We start from the raw sequence: 24,501 nt of genomic DNA, 5'->3' as shown, positions 1-24,501 counted from the left end.
GCGTGGAAGTGTGAGAAGTGCTGAGCCTGCAGAATGACAGGAACGTAAAGAAGGAAGGGGAGCAATTAAAAAGTAGTTGAAAATGGAAGGCCAGTGGGAAAATTAGAGTGAGAAAATGTGGGGATTGGCTGAAATGACAGAGATGAGTTTAAGACATGGGGCAAATTTCAGAAGAAACAGGATTCCCTGCAGTCTTTCTGAGGGAAGGATGCAGTGGAGACCTGTTGGAGGGCTGCACCCGCCCTGCCCAGCCTGCACCAGCACTGTCTGCAGGCCCTGCCACACCATTGAGCACTCCGGCGTTAGTGTGCTGAAATTCAGGGACCCGTATTTTTCCCTCAGCCTAACATGACAGAAATATTATTTTTAATACTGTATAAGGCAAAAGGAGACATTCCAGAGAGGGAGGGAGGGAAGGCTGGAAGGAGTCACTGCTCTCCACGTGGAGAGATTTGTTTTCCACTGTATTTTTTTTGTCTTAATTTAACAGTGAGTTGGCTCTTTCCAGCAACTAGGCAGGGGAGGAGGGACGGGAATATGTTCCCGGTCTTCGGCCAAGAGTGTCCCAGGGCGTCCCGGGCGTGACCTCTTCAATGTTTGTTTTTCTTTCCCTACAACTGACCCAGATGCTGCGACTTGAGCCCTCCTGGCCTGTTGAACATTTGCCCCTTGTGGTACAGCATGTGACAGTCTCAGGAACCAGGCCGGGAACAGTACCTAGAACTGTTTTTTCTCCCCAGCAGACTGTTTTGTCCGGTTCCGTTCCAGGAAAGCAAAAGGCGTGAGGAAAAGGCTGGGAGCGCAGTGCCACCCAGTGGGGATGGAGGCAGCGATGGAGCACGGCTGGGCGTGCAGAGAGGAGAGGAAAAAACCCCTTCCAGGCACAGCCCTCACCCCACACACAACAGAGGAAAGGGAAACTACGTTTTGCTCTGGTTTATTTAGAAAACAGCCGCAAGTGAATGTTCAGTGGGAACAAATTAGCGTTCATTTACATTTGCAGCCTGTGCAGTCGCTTTCTTGGGAATGACAGCAAGGTTTGCAAACTGAGACGGATTGTTTTTGGTCATGCAGAACTGAAAAACCAACAAAGTATCTTCAAACAAACAAACTGGTTCGAACGTAATCTAATGTGCCAAACACTGGGGGAAAAACAAGCACAGCTTTGGAAGACGCAACATTATGTTCCACCAAAGTTAAAAATATTTAATTCCAAAAGCAACTTCTCTTTTTTTTTCACTACTGGGTATTGCAAATCCAATTTAATAAATAGTTGACCAAACTCTGGGACCAGACTGAGCCAGTTCAAGCACATTCCAGGGTAGATGTAGCTGGAAAGTAAATTTCCCACCTACATTTCTTTGCCTGATTCGAGGTATCGTGTTGGCAGGAGTAAACTACAGCCGATGCCTTTGTTCTTCTGTGGACGGGAGGAATTCAGATAATTTAAGGAAATAATGTACAGAGGAAACACAAGGATGAGCATATATACAGATACCCCCCCAGAGGACCTGCGGCGGTATTTCACTGCTCCCTGATGCTAAAACCCATCCTCTGCAGTCTGTGCCACCGAGGCTCCGGGTTCCTTTCGGGTCAGACAGAAACTGCCCCGGGCACAACCTTACGGATGGGCGTGTAAGACTTCCTGAGGGTAACGCTGCCGTGGTGAGACACCCCCCGAGGCAGGACACACTCTTCGGTCAGCTTCTGAGTTTCAGGGTCCCAGCAGAGCACTGTTGCAATGACTTCGTTCTTTTCATCTCGGCCGCCGGTGATGAACAGCTTGTTGTTGCAAGGAGAAATGCCACAGCTGGCTCTCTCGTGGGTGAACTGAGTCACCAGGCACCAAGTGTCCTCCTGGGGGCTGTAGGAGTAGAGAGCTTTCATTGCCCCACCTGGGAAGGAAATGGATATTGGTTTGCACTGGCCATTCCTGTAAGGGGTGTTAATTAAACCATCCAATTCAACAGAGCTCTGTTCCTGACATTCATAAGAATAGGTCTCTGCCCCAAAGCCAAGAAAAAACAAGGTCACAGGATACTTTATTGTTCTGAAAGCCCGATCTGCAGAAGGCCACTTATTGTTCGTAAGGCTGTGGAATTTAGGGCCAGAACAAACTGCTGTGATCCTTCAGTGTGACCACAGTGCACCTAGCAACAGATCTTTCTCATATCTGCTGCTCCAGCTAAGGACACAGCTTCACAAAAAGACTGTTTTGTTTAAAAGAGCTTAGATCATGGAGGACCAGCCGTGGTAAACCATCAGTGTTAGAAATGGGTACAGGATTTTTCCACTCACTCCTCTAACTTCATTGTCCATCAAACCTCCTTCTTCCTGGAGCTGGCTGCTTTCAAAAACCCTTCCTTGTTTAGAGCTTGTCAGACTGAATCAATAATCTTTCTATGGATTTGTTAAACAGAGAGTGACCTTCATGTTCTCTGTGTTTCCCAAAACTGAAGTTATTAATGAAACTTTTAGTGCACCTTTTCAATCTTGCAGTGTCCTTTTCTCTTGAAAAAAAAATGGTCAATACCTCAATTCTCAAGAAAGGCTATGAAAATAAATTCCCTCCCAAGATTAGCAACAGCTAAACAGTTCTTACTCTGAAATTTGCAGGCACTGAATGTGTCTTCTGTAGTAGCTGTACAGAATCACAGAATTGTTAGGGTTGGAAGAGACCTCTGGAGATTTTATCCAGTCCAACCCCTCTGCCAAGGCAGGGTCACCTGGAACGGGTTACACTGGAATGCATCCAGGTGGGTTTGGAATGTCTCCAGAGAGGGAGACTCCACAACCTCACTGGGCAGCTGTTCCACTGCTCTGTCACCCTCAGCATAAAGAAGTCCTTCCTCAGGCTGAGGTGGAGTTTCTTGTGTTGTAGTTATGGTCATTGTTCCTTGTCCTGTCCCTGGCCACCACTGAAAAGGGTCTGGCACCATTCTTCTGGATAGGGTGGGGGAAACCTTGAAGCCATGGCCTTAACTGATGAGGCGCAACAATGCCTGGGATCCTCCCTGCTGGCAAAGTGAGCATTTATCTGTGGCACTTATAATAGATGCTGAGTATTTGTACAATACTATTTGACAATACTAGTGCAGTACCTGAGGGGTGGTCAAGTCATTCAGAGGTGACTTAATTGGGACAGACTGAAAACAGACCTTGTTTGTTGTGGTGATTCACCTGGCAGTTGGTAATTCATCAGACTGGGTAACTTGATTGCTTTGGATGCAGTAACCAAATACTCTTTTATCTTTTTAACTTCAGAGGGGGCTGATTTCTATCCAATTGGAGTAGATTTGTTCCTCAGATAAATAAACAAGAGATTTACTAGTGGATGTTGCTGGCTGAAAGATGCTGAGTGAATGTGACTGGAGTATCATGTCCATTTTATCAGGGGTTATATCAGCTAGTCCATAAGTCATGTGCCTTCTCTCTCTGTCATCCTGTACAAACAGGGTGAGGTCAACCCCAGTGCTGAGGACAAGCATGAGGTATTTATGTACACAAAAGGGGCGTGTGTGTGTATGTGTGTGTGTACATGCAGAATATAAATCTCCCTCCGGAGCACCATTAATTATTTGGTGAATGCTCCATCTCTATGCCAGCTCTCAGCAACATATTGATTACATTGCAAGTGGGAAATTCCCTGCACCAAGGCTGAGAGAGGGAGGGAGCTTTTCAGAGCTACTGTTTTGGAAACAAATGTTCTTTTGGTTTTCCTGGTTCCATCTGGAGATGTGTGCAGGCTCCCTCCTCCCCCCACAGTTCAGCTCACCACCATCAAAATCCTGTTCTTCCATTTTTTCTTCCAGTTCTGGCAAGTGACTGAATTAACCCCAAGTGCAATCTAGTGAGGAGCTCTGGGTCTTTGGGTCTCACTGGCTCTGCTCCTCTGACCTGCTCCTAGAGTACTCTTATCCCTGCATAAACCCTGTTGTGTAATGCCCCTGGAGAGGGGTGGGGACGTGATGCAGCCATGAGATCATGCCCTTGCCACTGTGAACACATCTTTGGACGGCTTTGAGCTGTCTCTGGGCTAGCTCCAGCTTTCCAAGGTATCTACCACGCTAACAGGGATCTGGACTTGGTGACCTTTCCCTACATGCTGGATTCCCACCCCTGGCTAAGCCCAACGGGAAGAGCCATCTGACCCACTGATTGCACTCCGTGGGGCCTGTGGGTAAAACTAACAGAAGCACAGGGACCAGCCCTGCTGGGTGCAGCCAAGGAGAGCCACTGGTGCTTCACTCACCCACCACATAGATGTGGTCCCTGAAGCTGGCAGCGTTGATGCACTTGGCCTCCACGGGCATGGCAGCCCTGAGGCTCCAGGCGTTGGTGGCGGGGTCGTAGCACTGCGTCTTGTCCGTGGCCAGCTTCCCGTTGGGGCCACCCCCAATCACGTACAGCCTCTTCTTGTAGCTGGCTGCTGCAAAGGAGCTCACGTTGACCATCAGGGGAGCAGCCTGGGGACCAAAGAGAATCATTAGTAACCATGAGAAGCAGCCAGACTGATGCCTGTGGGGAGGGAGCCTGCGGAATTTTAAGTCAGGCATCCCTTTTTAAGCAGGGTTCAGAAGATGGTGTTTCTAAGGATAAGGGGGAAGTATGCTTCAGCTTTTTCTTAAGACTGCAAAAACCCTTAATAAAAAATATGCTCTGTTCAAATGCTGGAATTAAAATTACTTTATCAATAATTCAAAAGCTAGGAAATGTCAGAAATGCCAAAAATCTCCTTTACACACTTACATACAAAAAAAACCACAAGAAATTTGTTCATACTGATCTTTCTACTTGCAGCTGTGATTGTTAGAGTCATCCACATTGCTTTGTATAATCTAGAGACAATGTGCTGTATCTGCTGCTATGATGCCTAATCTCATTACTGCCATGGATTAATTAGTTGCCTAATTGTCTCCTCTCATTGCTTGAAGTACAATGAGTAGAACTAAGTGGGGGGTTATTCTGTTTACCTTCAAACCTGTACTTCCAACTTGAACGCATAACCCATACCAGATATAATGCACAGCTTGATAGATCCGTTTTATATACCTATAAAATGTGTCAGAGGAGTAGTTTTCAGCCTGTGCTCTGGCTCATGGATACTATAGTCTTACACCATGTTTTATGGACTGCTAGCTTTAAAAGCCAACTAAAAAAAGGAAAGTCAGTCTCATTAGATGTCTCACAGAAAATGATTGGCTGGAAATCCAGGGATTTTTACCTTCTAAAGGATATGAATTTCTATAGAAAAAAATGCATTTAGGACTTTTAAAGATGACAAATACTTTAAAGAATTATACAAGATCATTTTTATGAATCCAAGCCCTAAGATTTTCTGATTAAAATGTTCCAAGTGATTAAAATGTTACGTGATGCAGCCTCTTACCTCGGACCAGCAGTTATGAAAGGGGTCATAGGCTTCCATGCTGTTGATTCTCTGCATGCCATCAAACCCCCCAATGGCATACACTTTGCCACCCAACACTGCCATTTTATGTCTCCAGCGCCCAATATTGAGATACTCAATTTGGATCCATTTGTTGATGGAGGCGTTGTATTTCCAGACATCATGCTTTGTTTCTTTGCCACCTGTGGTGTACATGACGTGTGTAAATATGATAGCACAGCCTGTATTTACTTAAAAACTCCAATATGTTCAAATTTAAGTGTGTTCTCTCACAGGGGAAAGTAAATCATTATTACTGGTTGTTAAGCGGTCCTGTTACAACAGAAGAAAATGTCTGCATTTAGTTTACTTAACAGTGAAGGAAACTGAACAATTTCTACAGCCAAATATTCAGTGAAGATAAATCACTGTTCCCCCCTTTACCAGACCACAACCACTTCCATTTCAATACTGGGTGCATGACCAACCACACAGCAGGGCGACATGCAGTAGATTTTTGTGCAACACCAGGGCTCTGCAGAACTGCTGCAAAGCTACAAATAAACAAATAAGATTTCAATAAGATAGTGGAGGATGCTGCAGCTCAAGTGCCAAACCCCTTGAAGACAGGCCTGCACACTGGAGAACTGCCAGGTTGTGCAGGGCAGATCCAGCCAGCCCTGAGGTTTGCATCGTAAAGCACAAGACCTGACTGAACTCCTACCAACAATAGTCCTGCAGGACTTGGAAGTTTCACTATTTAAACGCTGGGTCCATATGGCTGGGATCTCCTTTTCGTGCCTCTCCTTCTGGTCTCTTTCTCTACAGACTCAGGCATGCTTCATATTTCTGGCTTGAAGATCAAAACTGGACCCTGTAAACTCATTCTAGAGCTGGCCTGCAAGTGGATCTTTGCTTGTGCTAAAGCAGAGAGCAGTGTTTTTAACAAGAGCTGTTGTTTGCCTACAGTTTCTGGTGTAACTGTGATACAAAGGGATCTAGTTAAGCCTGAAACCACATTTACAGACTGAGTAGCTTATTCCAGTCATCTGCAACCCGATTCAACATTTGCTTCACTGGTGAATATACTGAAAAGAGAATTCATATTCCATTGAGAAAGTGTCTGCCTTCATTGGTATTCTGTACTGCAGACAGATCACTGCAAATTGATGGAGCCTATCTCTGGGCCAAATAGCAGATTGAATGGGAGATAATTAGCATGCTAGAAAGAGTCGTTTGTAATGCTTTTGTCCCAGTATTTTTCACATGTATGTGTTGAATTTTATTTGCACTCAAACAGCTGAAGTGGCCAAAGGGCCTGAATGCAGCATTCATGGCTACAATGGGGCTGAGAGACTGCAGGTGTTCCACTTACTCTCCCTTGAAATTTCCCTTTGACATGAGCTTGTGCTTTCCTCCACAGGCTGAAACTCATGTAGTAGCTTGAACTGGACCAGTGGGTGAATTTGCTGCACATCAGGGGACAGGGAGAGATTTCTGAGAGGATTGGAGGTTTATTTTGTGTCTGTTTTTCCTCTGGACAACAATTCTTTCTAATTTGAAGATAAATTGTACCTAAATTAGTAAAAGCATCAGAATGGTGAATGATAGATAATTCACGCAATTTTTAGCTATGCTACAAATGAAGTGTTTCAGGCCATCCAGTCAAAGCATTTAAAATGTTTTGGAGAAATCACAATCTAACAGTAGTCATAATCTTGTGCAAAGGATTTTCTTGTTTTCCGGATGCTAAAGGAGCAGGGAAAACTCCAGACTGTACCAAGATACAGAGGGAAATGAGCACGTGGAAAGGGAGATCAAGTTAGGAAAAAATGAAAGCCAGGTTAGAGAAGAAGCAAATTACAGGAGCTAAAGAAAGAAAACAAAAGTAGAAGGACATGCAGGAGGAAGCAGGTGTTTAATCAGGATTGAGACACTAATAATTGGTTTAGCTGAGAAAAACATGCTAATGGCTTTGGTCCACTCAGACTTTTATTTGAATGCAAAGGGCAAAAAGGTGAAAGGCAAAGAGAGAATGGAGAGAGGGACTCAGAGGTGTGAAAGTAAGCAGAGAAGGAAGAAAGAGAAGCTGTGGGAATAGAAGCAAAGGGAAAGCCAGCTTAGACTCACCACAGCAGGGAATGTGTTAGCCTGGCCTGGAGGTAGCCTGGACAGAACATAAAATAATAGTGGAGAAGAGATATTGGAAAAGATGTCAGGAATAAAAGAATGCAAAAAGCCTTGAAAAAGAGGGAAGGGTAACAAATTGATGGCAAATGGAAAAAAAGACCTCTCAACTCAAGGCTGTGAAGGTGAGAGGAATATTCCCTAGCTGGAATGCTTGACTTAGCTTCCTCTCTACAGCTACCTTTTAACAGAGGGACTAATGCCACAAACTCTCTATAGTGGACTGAAAGGAAAAAACTTTTTTTGTTTGTTTGTTTTGTTTTGTAGTTATAGGAACATTAATCTAATTCTTATCCCAGGATAAAGCTTTAATAAATGTTAAATTGGAATGAAGTCTCAAAAATATGTGGAAAAGAAAGAATGCAATGGAAGATATTTGAATAAAGGCAGTGGACCACTATTCACATTTAAGCAAAGCATTCACAGTTTGGCCTGCTCTCCTCCTTTCTACTCTTCTGTTTTAATGGGGTATAGAATTTGGTGGCTAGTTTTGCAGGAAGAAAGTATTCTACCTATGATGGCCCTGCTCTGTACCACGGTTTGTAACGCCACAGTGATGAAAATTTGCTGTCACTTTTCCTCTGGAAGCAGAACAAGATCACCAAACTTGGTTTATGACAGGCCATCAAAAGCAGCTGTCAAACTGGCTAACAAGCTTGATTTTAACATTTTGATCGTCAGAGTGGAATCTCTGCAGCTCTGGGATCACACCCCTGTATTTGTGTGGGAAGGTAGATAGACCTCCTGAAGCTCTTGGGATGATGATCAGCACATGAGTTGTTCGGACCCACACGGGGTGTCTGGACCATGGGATTTCATCTGGCTTTGACAGTTTATACTGCCAAGTTAATAACTGTGGGTGGGCACTTGTACACTCCTCTGTGATGGCAGCTTTCAGGGGGCAGCCAAACATCAGTGACAGTTCCCTGGAGGTTCTTGACTGACTTTTGCAGAACGGCTCAGATTCTGGCAGCATTTTGCTTGCGCATGCGGAGCTTCCAATGGACTTGTCATGAGGAGATGCTGAAGCAAATTGTCATTTTATGTTTGGTAAAACATTCCCAAGGACCCTTCTGTGACCTTGGTCACTGTTTAGGGTGCTGCACACGACTACCCATGCATATAGATTAATGTTGTTTAAAAAGGAATCCTGTGCTCAAATCAGAGCTAGGCAGTGTCCTTACACATCCAGTGCTCTCTGGAGCGTGTCCAAAGCCAAAGCATTAAAATCCTGTACTGCTTAATTTTTCTAAAGCTGCCTCAAGCATGGTCTTGATAAAAGCTGGAAATAATTGTGAGAACCCTTTTCTCCCCTCTTGCACTCCCCATCAACGTCTTGTTCCTTACCCGATATGTAGACTTCATTTTTTAGAGTAATGCATGCAAACTCCACCCATTTTTTATTCTCATTCTCCGGCTCCTGCTCTGTGATTGGTAACTTTGCTACTTCCAGACGGCTTCGCCTCAAAGGATCCAGGCAAGTCACTTCTGCTACAAATTTCTCATCCTTTGTACAGCCCCCTATGATCATAAACACCTCAGACTGGAACTCGTGCATCCTGGGCTTGGTTCTTTCTGTAATAATCTAAATGCAAGTGAGACAGAGTGAGTACACAGGGCACTTACACCTACAATTACAGAAAGGCCAGGGGACCTTCTTTTTGATTACCTGCTTTTCAAATCACAGCAGGCTTACAGCAGCTGAACCAATTAGCCAACACTTTCTAAGCTGAGAGCCTGAAAAGTATAGAAGCATTCAGGAGAGGTTGCTGTATCCTTCTTTCAGCAGGATTTTTCCAACTCTGGACTTAGTTGCTTTTGCCTACCTACTAGGATCCTTTCAGATGGTTTTAGGAATTACCGGGATGGCACCAAGAGCTATGCAGGGGAGCAGTAGTGACAAGGCTGGGTTCATGTCAGGTAGCTGAAAAGGACAGGTTTTATTTGGGCTGACAAAGTGAGGGCAAGGTAAGGGGGCCCCAAGGTTTGTGTATGCCTTGGGGAGCTTGGAGAGAGCAAGACTGCAGTTGGTGCTACAAGAAAATCAGTGCTCTCATTATTTGTCCCAAAAAGATAGGTTAGTGTCAGAACAATAACAGTTCTCAACTGTGGAGGGGTTATTTTTGTTTGTTTCTTTGTGTGTAAGCTCTTATTTCAAGCCAAAATTAGAAGATTTACTTAAAGTCAGCACCAGGCCCTGAAATGTGCTTAGCTCTAATTTACTGCTTGTTGGCTCAGTTTATTGACCAGGCCTTTATTCCAGGGACACTGGAAAAGGTCACTTGCCAGGTAGATGTTCACCAGGAGCAAAGAATGCAAGGGGTGCTTGGAAACTTGTGTTCTGCGTGGAGAAAACGCTTGCAAACAAGACCCACAGGTCAAGTGCTGTGTCAGGAGGCAACTTGCTTCAAGTTTTACTTCTCTTTCTGCTTTTAACATGTTTCTATACATCACTGTAATTTATCCGTACTAAAAAATATTATCTACACAGACATGAATCTTGCATTCTGACTCTGTCCAGAAAACGATTCAGCACATTTTTATGGAACGTGAGTCCCGGAACTCGCCAGCTTCCAGGACTCTGTTTTAACCTGTCTGCCACCCTTGCCAGGCGTCAGCCCCGGGGGAGGGCAGCTGGCAGCGCTGCCTCCTGCGGCTGTCCCTTTGAAGGTGAGTGTACGGCGTGCTCAGCCCGGGGCAAGGCTCCTTTATCTGTCCCGCATGCACCTGACAGCGCTGCTCGCTGGGACAAGGCATCCTCGGGGGGCTGCCACCACACTGGCCGGCACTGCCCCAGGTCACCGAGCGTGTCTCACACAGTCACCAGCACAAGGAGCACTTGCTCTGTCCCCCCTCGGTGACACAGGTGACACATCGCTGTGAGTGATGGGCCCGCAACAGCCTCCTGCCCTCCTCTGACTCTGACTGAGGAGGGACACGTTTCCTCACACACTCACGTCCTTTGCTCCTGTTGTGAAATCCGACCTCTTGCTCGCTCTCCCCTCTCCCCCATATTTTGGCCAAGGAGATGTGAGTGATACCCAGCTTTCCAAAGGGGACAGGCAATGGAAGAACCAGAGATCCACCACAGCCTGCACTGAGCAGGCAGGACAGGACTCGACTGGATGTCAGGATTAATCTGTCTCTTTGGGGGCAGGGACCTCTGCAAATGGCAGATGGGCAGTCCTCCCTTCTGGAAAGAGACCGTCTTCTTCACAGGAGGAAGAATATTTCCTTTATGAAACATTTCCCCCCATAAGTAACAGGTGGAGATGTTACATATTCACATTTGAAAGAGTCATTACAGATTGTGGCACAGTTTGGTGGGGAAATTATTCCTCTGTTCTTGGGCTTGAAGTAATATCTGAGAGGGTGAGGTGTCAGGGCTAACACCATTTGCCTTTTTACTAGGGAAGCTACCTGGGGTCTTCATTTAGCAAGGGTGTGTATGAGGGGTCAAGCTCAGATGTTCATAACCAGGAAGCTGTACACTTTGTTTTAAAACAGCCCACCAAAAGCTTCTGAACTCTGTAAGACAGCAGGAGAAATTCTGAGGCCCATTTGTGAAAATTCAGTGTGATTACCCTCTTCTGCCCCATGGCACTGCTCCTTTCAAATCGATTTTTGAGCTGAAGCATGAGACGTTTACAAAGAGTGCCTAATACCTTCCTGTTTTACTCACCTCATTGCCTGACAGATGGTACATTCTTGCTTCTTGGAGCAAAGGAAAGACATCTGGACACTGTCTAATGAGTTGATCAGCTTCAACAGTCTCTACAAAATACCAAGGGTCCAAGAGGGGCAGCCGGACATTCTCCAGCACGTAGGGCAGGAGAGAAAACCTCTCCGACTCCTTGTACCGTACCCAGTTCATCACGGTCTCGAACACCTGGGCCTCCTCCGTGACGTAGAGCTCATCACTCCTGAGCGTGCTGCACAGGATGTCTGCCGGCAGCTCCAGGAACTCCTCGTAGTTCAGCACCTGGGTGAAGTTCTGGATAATGTAGTTCTGCACCTGTTGTTTGAGGCTGTGCAGGGAGTGGGCATCAGCCAGCCTCAGGATGCCAACGCAGTTCTCTGGCTGGAGGGCTTCGGTGAGAAAACTGGCACATGCATCCACCATGCGCAGGAACTGCGGGCAGAAAAAGCTTCTATGAGCGCAGAAGGGTTACTGTGCACCTCTCACAGGAGGGCCATGGAGCAACCAACCGTGCCCAGTACAGCAAAGAGCTGGGGGAGACTAGAGTTAGATCATCTGAGCACAGGGATCATCCAGGATCTGCGGTCTGAAGTGAGAATGTCTTCCTCCCACTGTTTTTATTCCCTCTGCATCCAATTGCTCCTTTCCCCTCCTGCAGGATGCAGAAGACCTGTGACATGAATTTTATTTGTTCCACAAAAGGGTTTCTGGGAGGTTTGGAGCAGTGTGCTGCCCCAGAAGGAATGGGCAGCAGTCTTAGGACTGGGGTGAGTGGCAGGAAGAGATTGGCCATCAGCAATTCTTTTGAGCTTCCTGACGGACTGGGCTTTCTGGCAAGAGTCTGTTGTGGGGGAGGCCTTCAGAGGGTCTAGTGACCTTTGTCATCACCATTGGCTGAAATAAATATTGATATGCATTTTACAGATAGAGTCTCCTTAATCAGAGAACTGGCTGTGTTTGCATTCAATAAGGCATCACAGCCACTCCCATGAATTTCCTCGGCAAAATAACCCCACCCGAGGGTCCCAAATGCACATATTCTGGGCCACAGGTGTCTGCGGGGCAGTTCTAAAAACTATGATAAGAGCTGGATTGCTGATGATTATTCAGGAATTGAGAATCAGTTTGGGGTAGAACTGATCAGTTACAGTGCTTCATCCTAATGGATGTCACCCCTGTCAACTCCATGATTTCAGGTACAAATATTGCCACCGCATAGTGCAATAAAGATGGGTCAGAGCTAATGTTGTGCATTTCCATCTGTGCTTTTTGGGTTGTTTTTCCATTGAGTGTCAGCAAGCAAACCATTTTAACTCATGTTCTCTCGCTGGGGAAAGTTGCACAACAGTAATTGAGGGGCAAAGAGGAAGCGAAACATTTTTTAAACACTGTAGTATGTAGATTTGTTGCAGTAATTAGGGTAGAATCTTCCAGACCCATCGGTGTCGTGTTGACGTATTTAGACTGTTTATCAGAGCTGAGCGCTCGCAGACGCTGTGTACAGACTGGTTCCTGTTTTACATTTAGCTGTGGTCAAAAGTTTAGAGAAATGCAACTGACTGATGAACGAGGCTATGTGAAGTCCCAGAATGTGTTGCTGCCATTGTGATAAAAATATGTCAGTGGCCCGTGGTGACACCTCGGCACAACTCAGTGACACCTCGGCACCTGCCACATTCACCCTGCCTGCTCTCAGGGCCAGCACAAGGCAAGCACTTTGAACTCACCAGGGCATTTCCTTGCGCATCTGAAAGAACTTTGCCAGCAGGTAGGCTTCAGACCTGAGGCAGGTAAAGCATCAACCTTATTAAGCTTATTAAGCATAAGCATTCAAAGTTGTCAGTAATGAGACACAAAAAAAAACCCGAACGTAGGATTTGCCAAGGTCATTCATCGAGTCATCTGTGAGTCTGGGAATAGACCCCGAAACAACATTCTCACCAGGCTGCAGCGAAGCTCTGTAGAGTTCTCTGATTATTTATACATGGCTTGTTCAGAGCGATACTGAGGAGGTGACAGCAGAGGTTTTGTCCCAGGCGGTGCGCACTGGTCCCACGGCCAGCAGGCCCCACTCCCTCGCTGGGTGGCTGTTGGTGGCCAGGCAAATGCAGAACTGCGAGGTGTGGGTGTGAGAAACGGCCCTGCTGAGGGCTTCACCAGAGAGCCTGGGCTGCTCGGGAGCAAATCAAGGCAGGACTTTCCCTGGTTCAGCTCCTCATCTCTGCGCTGCGCTGTCTCCCCACCACTGCCTTCATTTAGACACTAAATTCCCCCCGAAACTCCCCCAAAACTTGCTGGGCATGTGTCAGTCAGTCCCAGGAGAGCAGGTGAGTGACTCAAGAGAGCATCAGGAGGAAGACACCCCTGAGCCTCTGCCTCATCTGCTCTCATTATTCTGGCAGAGCTCTGAATTTTCTGCTTGTCCACTGTGAGTACTCCTCCCAATGCCACTGCAGGCACTTTAAAAGCCCTGTTCCCTGAGAACAGTTTCTTCAATAAGTTAGTCCTTCTCCTAACACCCATTTGAATCCAGGTCCTCACTCACTAGAGACATCCCATATGCTTACTTGGCTTCACTCTGAACAGTAAAATTTATTCTCCCCCTATAAGTCCTTTTTGTCCCAGCATTGATTCAATGGTCGAGTGCGAGCAGTGCCAGCAGCCCTGCCTCCAGCTAGAGCCCACAGAAAGAGAGGGGAATGGTGACTGAAAGCTCTCTCATTCATATCCCTCTCTGTATGCAGCACACTTTGGGCTGAATCCTGCTCCCTGCAGCTGGCGGCCCTGCTGTGGCTGCAGGGACAGCACGCCTGGCTCTGCTGTGGCCGCAGGGACAGCACATCTGGCCCTGCTGTGGCTGCAGGGACAGCACATCTGGCCCTGCTGTGGCTGCAGGGACAGCACGCCTGGCTCTGCTGTGGCCGCAGGGACAGCACATCTGGCCCTGCTGTGGCCGCAGGGACAGCACATCTGGCCCTGCTGTGGCCACAGGGACAGCACGCCTGGCTCTGCTGTGACACCTGTGCCCCGAGGGAGCCCGGGCCAGAGCCAGCTGAGGGGCACAGCCCCCCTTGCAGGGCTGCTCTCCGGGTAGTGGGAGCTTTCTGAGCCTGCGAGCCCTTCTCCCACCGGGAGCTGCCCTGAAGGCCTTTGTTAGCAGATGGTGCCCTCTTGTCTGGCGTGGCCTGCACGGCCACCCTGGCTCTGCCCTGCTCGGCGGCCTCAGGATGGCTGCCAGGTATTGAACTGCATTTCCCTTAGAGTGCCATGCTCGTGTAAAGTGGATTAACACAGGGATGAGGGGTGCTGTGGGGTCAGTCAGGCCATCAGGCTGCTGGAGCTTCAGCCGCGCCCTGAGGGCAGAGCAGCCCTGCTCTGCTTGGAGAGGGCAGTCCCTCCACTGTTCCCACTGCGCCTGGCATTTCCATGGCAGCGGGCATCCCAGCCTTTGGCATTTCCATGGCAGCGGGCATCCCAGCCTTTGGTGACAGTACAGTTTCTTTTCCATCCACTCAGAAGCCTGCTTCCCTCTCACCATCCCTTTGCTTCCACCACCGCAGCTGATGTGGTCCCTCAGCCAAACCCTGCTGAGGGAATGGGTAATACAAAGGTTGCTGGAGGGGCAGGAGCAGTGCAGGCAGGTCTGGAGGTAGTTGCTGACTCCTGGTGAGGGAAGCAGGGCTCCCTGCCTTGGCCCTGGGAAGCGGCCGGGATCCTGACCCTTCCCAGAGGTGAAAGGATGAGCAGCAGCTCTGCAGGCAGTGTGGGTGGCAGAGGCTGCAGGGCGGGATCCAGGGTGGGCACCAACCTTGCAAGTGCAGTGGCTGGGCAGCCACCAGCCCAGACAGAGGCAGTGACTACCGAACTCATGTCGCAACCGTGCTTTAGGTGGAAAAAATTTGTCTGGGTCACTTGAGGGTGAGGCTTAGCTGTTCAGCAGCTCCCTGTTCCAAACCCTTCACCTGCCTCCCCCACTGTGGCAGGGACGCCTGCTCTCTCCAAATAGCCCTCCACCTCTTCCTGCTGTCAGTTTTGACTGCGTTTGGTCAAAACTTACCAGAATGGAGGCACTCATTACATAAAACTTTTTCAAAAAACAGTTTCTAGAGAAAAGTAGATAATTGACATTGGAACATCTATACTGCAATATCTAGAACTGTGCAAGGTATTTGTTCTTTGGTTCCTTGCCGAGTCTGCAAGGTTAAAAAGAGGCACTGCCACAGTTCTTGCTAGTCAGATAAAAAGATTCTATTTGGAATTTGCATTTCTCACATGTCACTGATTTGAAAGAATTTATCAAACAAAAATGTTACAATAAATTGCAGAAATAATCTTTTTAGCTGTTGATATATCCAAATGAAACATTTGACTCTTTCAACTCTGTTTTTCAGCATAAACAGCACAGACAAGCTGGCAGAACTCTAGTTCTGTCAGCTTGATATAGTAGATTATTAAAGATTTAGTAGTTACTAAATCTTTTTTGCACAAAACACATTTTCAGCCCAAACCCTCACATTTATAATGTGAGGCTTTAAGGCCTTATAAAACTTGATAGTATCCAAGACAACCGGTTTTTAGCTGAACATTCCCAGTGTTCTAGGTTTGTCTAGTTTTTTCTAGTTTACTATTCTTACTTATGGTACCCTCACAATTTTAGCATTATTCTAACACAGTTTGATGGTTCTCTTAAAGCACCAGCCTTGGGAATCAAATTAAATCTTAATTTTAATGAAAAATAGGGAAGATACATGAAAAAAATGTAAGTTTATAGTTTTGATAGTTCCAGAAGGAATTAAAAAAAAAAAAAAAAAGCTGAGGAAGAAAGGTTCTAAAATCCTAAGGAAAAAGGGTTCAAATAAAACAAACAAACAAAAGAAAAAAGACAGAAAAGTGTCCTGAAAATGAATCAAAGGTAGCCATTGAACGCTGTCAGCTAACAGTGTTGGTGTGTTGAAAATGTCAGTGAGTTACTGCACTGCAGGCCCAGGTGACATTAAGGTTACCTTTGTGATATCCAATCTAAACCTCCCTTGGTACAAGCTGAGATAATTTCCTCTTGTCCTGTCACTTTTTACCTGGGAGAAGAGCCTGACTCCACCTGGCTCCAGCCTCCTGTCAGGGAACTGAAGAGAGTAATAGGGTTGCCCCTGAGCTTTTCTCCAGACTGAGCACCCCCAGCTCCCTCAGCTGCTCCTCACAGGACTCGTGTTCTAGGAAGCGGAGCTCCAGAACTCCAGAGCAAAATTTCCAGGAAAGATTCGGGAATCTGAATTCCCTCCTGAAGCAGGATGATCAGGGAGTTGGGTGTTTCTTGCCTTCCTTAATGAGAGGACTGGACACACACGCACATTGGCGCTTGGCAGGTTGTGTTGGTTACAATTTGTTAGCGATTTGCAGCAGGGTACCGGACCCTGCAATTTGGGAGACCTCACAGGTGGTTCACAGGACACGTGAATACCTCGTGGACCACAGGCTGAGTAAGGCTGCCCAACTCCGACCTCCCACAAGTCCCAGGTCATGACTAACGCCCTTTACATCACAGGTGCTACAAAGGAGGATGCTATCTTTGGCCGGCCAGCCTCCATCTCAAGGCAGGGGAGATGCAGAGGCAAAGTAGCTTCGTGCTGTGGCCAGCCATGCCAGCTGCTGCCCACTAACCCTTCTGACTGGCCTCCACAGCCTGACCTGAATTTAGGGGAGCACTGCCAGGCAGGCAGCACGTGGCAGCAGCTCTTTTCCTGTTTGCATGGCACTCAGCGCAACAAAATTCCAGCACGTGGCTGCCACTGCCATTTTTTACCTTAATGTAAGTAAATATGAAGCAAAATGCTTCCAGAAGCCATGAAACCAGAGAGGTTTGCAGTGTGCTAGCCAGGGTAAGACATGGTGCTGCCAGAGAAATGAGACTGGGTCAGTGCATTTGAGTTATCTGTACCTGAAAGAGGCTGGCGGCTTCCAAGACTTTCTGCACATTCTGCTTTGTGATGAGCATCTTGCTGGTGTAGGTGTAGTCCAAGAGTATATTCATGGTTTCTGCATCAACTCCTTTTAGTATGATCTTCTCCTCATATTTCTCTCTTAAATCATTGCAGAACATGGCCCTGGAAAGAAAGACATTTATCTTTTACTGCATTCCAGTCAGGATGAGGCATTCTGAAAACACTGGACTATTTAGATTTCAACACAGAATACTCTGATTGCTTCACATTTTATGCAATTACTCCTGTTGAAAAGAAACTACAAAAAAAAATCTTTTTTTTTTTTTTTTTGCTCTTCTACCTCCGTACTCATGAGTTTGATAAGGCACACACACATGATGGATGGTCTGCAGCAGACCTAAGGCTCCATGACACCAAAAGGAGCTGGGACCTTGCCTGAGTGGGGCTGGTGCCCATGTCTGGACTGGTGCTGTGGAGCAGTGCTGCTGTCTCACCTGTTGGCCTCTTGCTCAGTCTGTTTCTAGTACAGGTGCAGCTCGTTGAGGCCTGGAATTCTCCAAACTTGGTTAGAACATTTTATACCCCATGGCAGGTCAATACCCCCCTGCTTCCAAGCTGCAGGACACGGCTGGGAATGAACCCCGAGGCCAGGCAGATCCACCTGTCTGACAGCCTCACTTCTCAGCTTCCCAACACACCTTTGAGCACACTAACACCAGTGGTGGGCCAGGGGAGAGTGAATGGTTTACGGATTTCCTCTGATTAAGAGAATTAAGTTTTTCCTCTGCTAAATTTTGGGATTGTAGTGTTGGTACCTCTTGGCTAGAGAAGCAATTGGATTTGCATGAATTGGAACTACTGTTAGGCAGAAAGTGCAGTGATTTCATACGTGTAGACAGCAACTCTTGTTTGGCGGATGACACTGCCTTTGGAAGGTGACCACCAGACATACCTTTAGCACTAGGCAGGTATTTCATGTGGGGTATAAATCAGAAATTCTCTGAGGGCTATTTTAATCCATTTTGCATTGTGACATCTGCAAGACAAACACACGCATTTTCCTCTGCATTTTCAGTTCATAGATTTAAGTATTTCTTCCAAAGCTTTTTGCTTTTATTTAGGATTTGGATCAGCCCCTTCTTGTTCACTGCATTCAGAGAACGAGATGTCACATCACTTGGAATCTGCCTCAACAGATCAGAATTACATGAGTCCACTTGTAACTGCATGGGTGAAAAACATGTGCAGATCTAAAGTGTAATTAGAAGCGCTCTTTACCCCGCATTCCAAGCCCTTCTTTATTAGTCATATACAGTGTTGACAGGACAATGCAACCTTCCTCAGCCTGGGAAATGGCTAGAGGTCCCAAGTCTTAGGCCGTGCTTCTCTTGTAAAAGAAGTGCCTGAATTAAGCTGTCTGATTGACACATCTTACTGGAACCAAGATGTAAACAGATTTTATTGCAAAGCAGTTAGGCACGATGAATGGCAAATGGATGGAGGCTACCAGCTGCTACTTGCTCTAAGAACTACCTGTTCCTTACCTCAGCAGAAATTTTATAGCAAGGTCTTAGTTACCTCAGTGTGCAAAACTGCCTCTGGATAGAGAGGCCTAATTTTTGAGCAGAAAATTTGGGCAGAGAAGTTACTTCTCAGAAAAGTTGTCCAGACAAAATTCTCATTTTTCCTTTCACTCATCTCAGCTCATTAGGCATTGCTTCACTACCCTGCTTCGTAGTCCGGCTTCTGCTGAAATCAGAGTATTTCAAAGGCATCTAGACAAATGCTCCTTAACTCTGGTGACCACGGGACTGGGATTCATTTAGCTTCTCTCCCTCTGGCACTGTCAAGTGATGTGAGAGGGGATGTGTGGGCATCTGAAAAGAGCAGCCCTCGGTTGCCACGGCTCCCTGGGAAAAGGTTTCAGCTGGAGAGGGAGGCTGGCACAGCACAGCTGCTTCAGTCGTGTGGGATTGACAGGTGCCGGATGCTTCATCTGAAGGAGAAACGGCCCCATGGAGGGTGCAGGTGTTGTCTGCTCTTCTTCCTTTCATCTCATAAGCTTGTATTGAACCATCCCTGTCGGGGAGGTGAGAGTCTCACTTCCGTCCCACAGACCGGAGTGTTTGATGGGGTCAGTCGGAGACACAAGGGTTACACTTGTGCAAAGCTGCTCAGAAACCAACCTCAGCATTCTGGTGGCGGCTTTGCACAGGGGTCTGGTCAGAGTGCTTTGGCCTATCTGTGTCCTAATCTTTGTAATTGGTTTAGAGCTGCCATCCACTCCCGATTTCAGAGGGCGTGGATTCATGTAACACGACTGTGAGCTGCAGAAATCACACATCTAAAGCACGGTGCTCTCCCACCAGTTGTCTGCTCCAGATCGTGGCAGGGCTGAATGGGGCAGTGCTGCACAGGAGAGCTGGCTCCTGTGGCCTTCCTTCTGCTCCAGTGGAGTGGTTCTCATTCCCACCCTGTGTGCTGGCAGAGGGAACGCCTGACACCACTCAGGCTGATCAGGCCGAGCTTCTCTCCTAGGGATTAAAATGCTGCCTCTGAATCTTTCTGAATTTGTCCTCAGGAGGGTCTAAATCCTTCAGATGTGGCTACTGATTCCATTGTACGTTTCCCTGGTTCTTGTCCCTGTGTAATTCTAAACTGCACCTTTGAACCAACATGTACTCTAAGAAATGCGCATCTGAAGTGAGGGCCCAGTTCCAAATTTAGATACCCAAAAATGGGTAATTTTAGAAAAAAATTCTAAATCTTTTCTAATTTTAAATTAGAGAAATCTCAGTAAAATAAACAAGGGGTTGCAGTTTCTGAAGCATTTTTTAAGCGCCCTCCCACATGGGAATGCTTGTGCATGGAATTATGAACCTGACTTGAAACAACCATGCTGGAGCTCCAGGATGCTCTGGAAAATGGCTTCAACCTCTCCCAGCCCCATTCTCCCACTACTCTTGGGCAGTGCAGGACTAAAGAACTACTGTTCCACCTTAGCCAGCTGGTATTCCTCTTCTCTGCTTTGTTACCATCACGGAGGGAAACGGAGAGTTAATGTTTTTATGTCTACAGGGGCAGGACATCACAAGAATTAGTCTATCTACTCTCCAGCAGCCCGAAGAAGGACTAGGAGTGGTTAGCTTTGTTTATCCGTGTTCCAGTCAGCTGCTGTGGATTGCCTGCACTGTGGCACCCAACGTTCAGGAAGGGGGTTGTGTAACTTGAAGGGGAATGAAGCCCATGAGTCACTGGCTCGCTTTGCTTTGCTCCCGTGCACGGCTCTTAGAAGTCCTGTAATGGCATGGAAAGTGCTCCCAGGAACAGTGTGATTTGAGAATTCCTTCTTTCGCTGGGGCCATGCAGCTTCTGGAGAATTATGGCATGATGAATGAAACCTCCTCGTGAGCAGCAGAAGCAGTGAAGCTCAGTTCCCTGCAGACTTGCGTCCTCCTTTCCCTCCTCACAGTAACCTCAGCTTCCCCTTCCTGAGCCCTCCATTCTCCCTCGTTATTCCTCTCACAACTTCAGGGTCCCTCCCAGGAGCTGAGCTCTGTGCTGGCTGTGCCCAGCAGGGCAGGCCAGTGTGGTTGTTGTGTGTGCTGTGTGTGCTGGCTGGCCAGGACACCCTGCTCATTACCCTGCAGAGCACCAAGGCTGCCAGTCCAGCATCCCTCCTCTCCTAGCTGCAGATTTCCATCAAACTCACGGGAACTTCAGGCTTGAGATTTCCATCCTGTGCCAAATGTGACTGAAACTAACCCAAAGAGTCATGACAAGAGGCACTGCCAGACAGGTAATAAATCTCAACGCTGTGGCAAGCCAAATCTCTTGGCTCCTGTGGGAAGCCAAGCCAAGCAGAGGTGCCCAGAGGGGCAGATCCTAAACACATCTGCAGTTGCCTTTGGAGGAGATTACTTCTGTCCAGGTATCCCCCCTCCTCCCAAGCGACAGACTGTAGCTCAGGAAAAGCTCAGTGGAAAGCTGGCCAACAACTGTTGTCATAAAACTATCTTGCCTGGTTTTAACTGAGAAGTCCTTCTGATTCCGGCACTTTTACTTAGAGTGAAATTGGGGGGTTTTTTGACAAAGTATCATTATGATAATTTTGATTTTAATTTGTGCATCTGCTGTCCATTATACACACAATGCTAGTAACAAATATTTGGGCATGTCTGCTTTTAGATGTGTATTTTGTCGTATGCAATAAATATAGTCTCTCTGTAGAAATAATACCTGTCTCCAAATATGCACAGACACAATCTCTATTCTGGATTAGAAAAGCAGAACTATCCTTCCAGGCACTATCAGCAAAGCTTACCAGACTCCATTAAAATTAGCTTTCTGCTAATGTCACAAGTGGTCACAGGTTCTTTTTTTCTTGTGTTTCCTCTGTGGCTGCTCAGTCATCTGACCACTTTAGCAGTAAAAGAAAGAAAGAAAAAATCCCAGCCATGCAAATGTGATGGTCTAAATGATGTTGTCTAAATGATAATGGAAAATCTGTGCTAAAACTGATACCAAGTTCCTCTGTGTGTCTAAAATTTGTTCTTGTTGGCCAGTAGTCTCAGATAGAATATCTGTTGTACTGAAAGAATGAAAAATTCAAGCAGACCAGAAGGAGACGGTGAAGTGGCAAAATTGTTTTCAAGGAGATATTTCCCATTGCAACTGATTTCCAGATGGAACATTCCTTCTCTTTCCTCCTCAACAATTTAATGCACTATCTATTTTTACCCCAGAATGGTAATAGGAAAAATTAGCAAGTTCCAGAAACCCACTCCTATTTCAACAAAAATAGCCTGCCGTCTGAAAGGATATTCCTCTTTGCCCAGGTCCCAAAGGGACAAGACAAGTGGCTAAAGATACTTGGTTAAAACACCCTTTTCTCATGCACTTGTCTGCCAATATTCTGTCTTCCTTTGCATGCCTCCAAAGGACTTTTTGAGTGCTGGTATCAGAACTCCAGCAAATCCACAACTTGCCACCTGCCTTACTTAAGTCTCCAACTTTAAAAAACAAGCTGAAAGATGGAAGGAATTAGAGGCTCACTGCAAATCTTTAGCGCCCATTTTGCACTCCTTGGAGACCTACAGTTCAAGTCAGAGAAGCAAAATAAGTTTATTGGTTTTGTTTGTTCCAAACCTTACCTGAAATAATTGCTTGCTGCAGCAAGGACCACTCGGTGACAGGAGAATTCCCTGCTGTCCACACACAGGATGACATCTGTAAGGGAATTTTCCAGCCGAAGGTTCTCAAGGCCATTCTGGAGCAGCAGAGAGAGACCTGTATCGTCAAACTTGACCTTTTCACCGCTGGAGACTTCCACCAGGTCCCCCATTTTCGACGAACACTCATTGTTCAAAGAGACCTCAGGCTCCTCAGAGCTCTTCTCCAGCGTGTCCCCCATCTTCAGGGTGGCCCCGTCTCATTCTGTTGGTGCTTCGATCTAAAAAGGGCTCCTCAGCTTCAGGCAAATCACACTGCAGAAGTTGGGCGGATTTCCTGTCCAGAGGTCTCTGCTTATCTGTAGCTGTCACACACACATAACAGGAAGCCTTGCACTTTCTCATCCTGTTAACACAAACAAAGGGTGGGTTTTTGTCAGTGATTTTCAGGCAGTATCAACGTGTTTAGAAAGGCCTTAAGATGCCTCTGGATGTGAGAAGATTACAAGTGACAGGGACAGCCTGCTTCCCACCCTCTAGCCAGTCCCTGCCTGTTATCTGGCTCTGCTGGTTGTATTGATAGGGGCACCACATGCCTATCAAGCACTCCTAGTGGACTGGGCTGCTAAGGGAAAACCCATAATATTTTATATTTCTTTTTCCAGTTATGCAGTTATTAGTAACTGAGCTGGTTTGGGTTTGGGTTTTGTTTTTAATAGTGTGCTTGCATATTCAGAAAGCCCTCCAAGTGGATGTTTCTATCCCTCATGACTTGTTAGCTGCCAACCATTGCATGGCTTTTCTTTAAGGCTAAATGGGCACAACTCTCTCAAGGACATGGAGCAGCATCAAAGATCTCACAGCTGACGGTGTTCAGGCTCCACTGCTGGGCACAGGGACGTGGTCCATGCAGCCAGTGCCCTGCCACCAGCTCCGAGTGGCAGTGAAAGCTCAGGGAGGAAGCCAGGGGAGCAGTGTACTCATGTTCATCCCCGCCAGGGCGTAGCTTGGGGCACAGCTGCCTCTGACTTGTCCCCAAGACAGACACGGACAGTGGCGGCACCAAGGCTGCACACCTGGCAGTGGGGACACTGTGGGGCAGCTCTGGGCTGGACCTCCAGCATGACAGCAGCACACAGCGCAGTGCTGAGGGTTCCCCTTCACCTAAGGATGGACCAGATCTCCTTGGACGTCACCTAGATGAGAACCTGATCCAAGCTGAATTGATAAGCAACACAGCCTAGTGAGAGTTACAGAGCAGATCCCTGGCTTGCTTAGGAAACTCTCACACTGGGAGGTAGAAAAGCACCCCTCGGTCTCTCCCTGAGAGGAATGTAGGGCCAATCCTCACCTTGATAGCTTGAGTGCTAGCCAACCTTACCTTTGTGACAATTACTTCTAGGAATCCTCGTTTGGCCAATCCACAGGTTCTTATTGTGTGTTTGGTTTCCTCTTTTGTCTCCAGCTTGCATAGCTGAGCTCACGGTGTTATGGGAAGCTTGGCTTCCCCCTCTTCTAGAAGGAGGTGAAAGCAGGGTCTGAGAGAGACAGATTGGAAGATAAAGAGGAAGGAAAGCAAAAAATATCCTTCCTGCTTTCCTCTACCTCCTTGTAATATTTCTTCATTTTGTGTAGTTTGTGCAGTCCCTTGGCTTTTTCCTTCCCCAGCTGATGTAAAGGTGTTCCTGCTGCTTTTTGTGCTAAGGTTTGGTAATTAATGTTTCCTTTTCTAGAGCCAGCCCCTTCTTTCCCAAATAGTCTTGTAGGAATACAACAAGAAAATTAAGAAAACCCTCAAAAGTACTAGGTGTGCTTTAAAAATCACAATACTTTAACCCTATCTTGGGCTAGATTCTCCTTGTTTATCATCATGACTTCTGACCTTTGGGAATTCACCTTATCAGGCTTTTCTCTGAGGGTGAGAAGTTTCACATCGTGCTTATCTCTTTGAGCGAAAGCTGAGATTCCGCAGCGATCGCTTGATTCCAGCTGCTGAAGCTTGAAGCAAAGCATTAATAATTGTGAAATTGAAGTCGGTCTGTGTTGGCTGTGAGTGCTGGGAACGGAAACCCTGCAGTAACTAGGTCGGTCGGTGGCTGTGGTATTGTCACTGAC

At 46.8% G+C, this 24,501-nt stretch overlaps 1 protein-coding gene across 1 annotated transcript; it reads right to left on the bottom strand.

The window, feature by feature from the left end:
* Window positions 1–921: 921 nt before the first annotated feature.
* KLHL6 (kelch like family member 6) lies at window positions 922–22,677 on the bottom strand. Its single transcript, XM_066193982.1, has 7 exons — window positions 22,369–22,677; window positions 17,212–17,377; window positions 11,259–11,708; window positions 8,924–9,161; window positions 5,390–5,592; window positions 4,253–4,466; window positions 922–1,895 (listed from the first exon to the last, which is right to left on the bottom strand). Exons 1-7 carry the CDS (start codon window positions 22,626–22,628, stop codon window positions 1,594–1,596), a joined length of 1,833 nt encoding a protein of 610 aa, XP_066050079.1. The 5' UTR covers window positions 22,629–22,677; the 3' UTR covers window positions 922–1,593.
* Window positions 22,678–24,501: the final 1,824 nt, after the last annotated feature.

The sequence above is a fragment of the Chamaea fasciata genome, unplaced genomic scaffold (genome assembly GCF_029207755.1).
Source record: "Chamaea fasciata isolate MVZ Bird 193981 ecotype frontalis unplaced genomic scaffold, bChaFas1.0.hap1 SCAF_11, whole genome shotgun sequence".
NCBI classification, from domain to species: domain Eukaryota; kingdom Metazoa; phylum Chordata; class Aves; order Passeriformes; family Sylviidae; genus Chamaea; species Chamaea fasciata.
This window is presented reverse-complemented; position numbering and strand designations above follow the sequence as displayed.

Coding starts and splice junctions, on each gene's coding strand:
- KLHL6 (XM_066193982.1), bottom strand. CDS start 22,628: ATGGGGGACACGCTGGAGAAGAGCTCTGAGGAGCCTGAGGTCTCTTTG. Junction 17,378..22,368: donor GCAGCAAGCAATTATTTCAG/GTAAGGTTTGGA, acceptor CTTTCTTTCCAG/GGCCATGTTCTGCAATGATT. Junction 5,593..8,923: donor AAATGAAGTCTACATATCGG/GTAAGGAACAAG, acceptor TGTACACCACAG/GTGGCAAAGAAACAAAGCAT.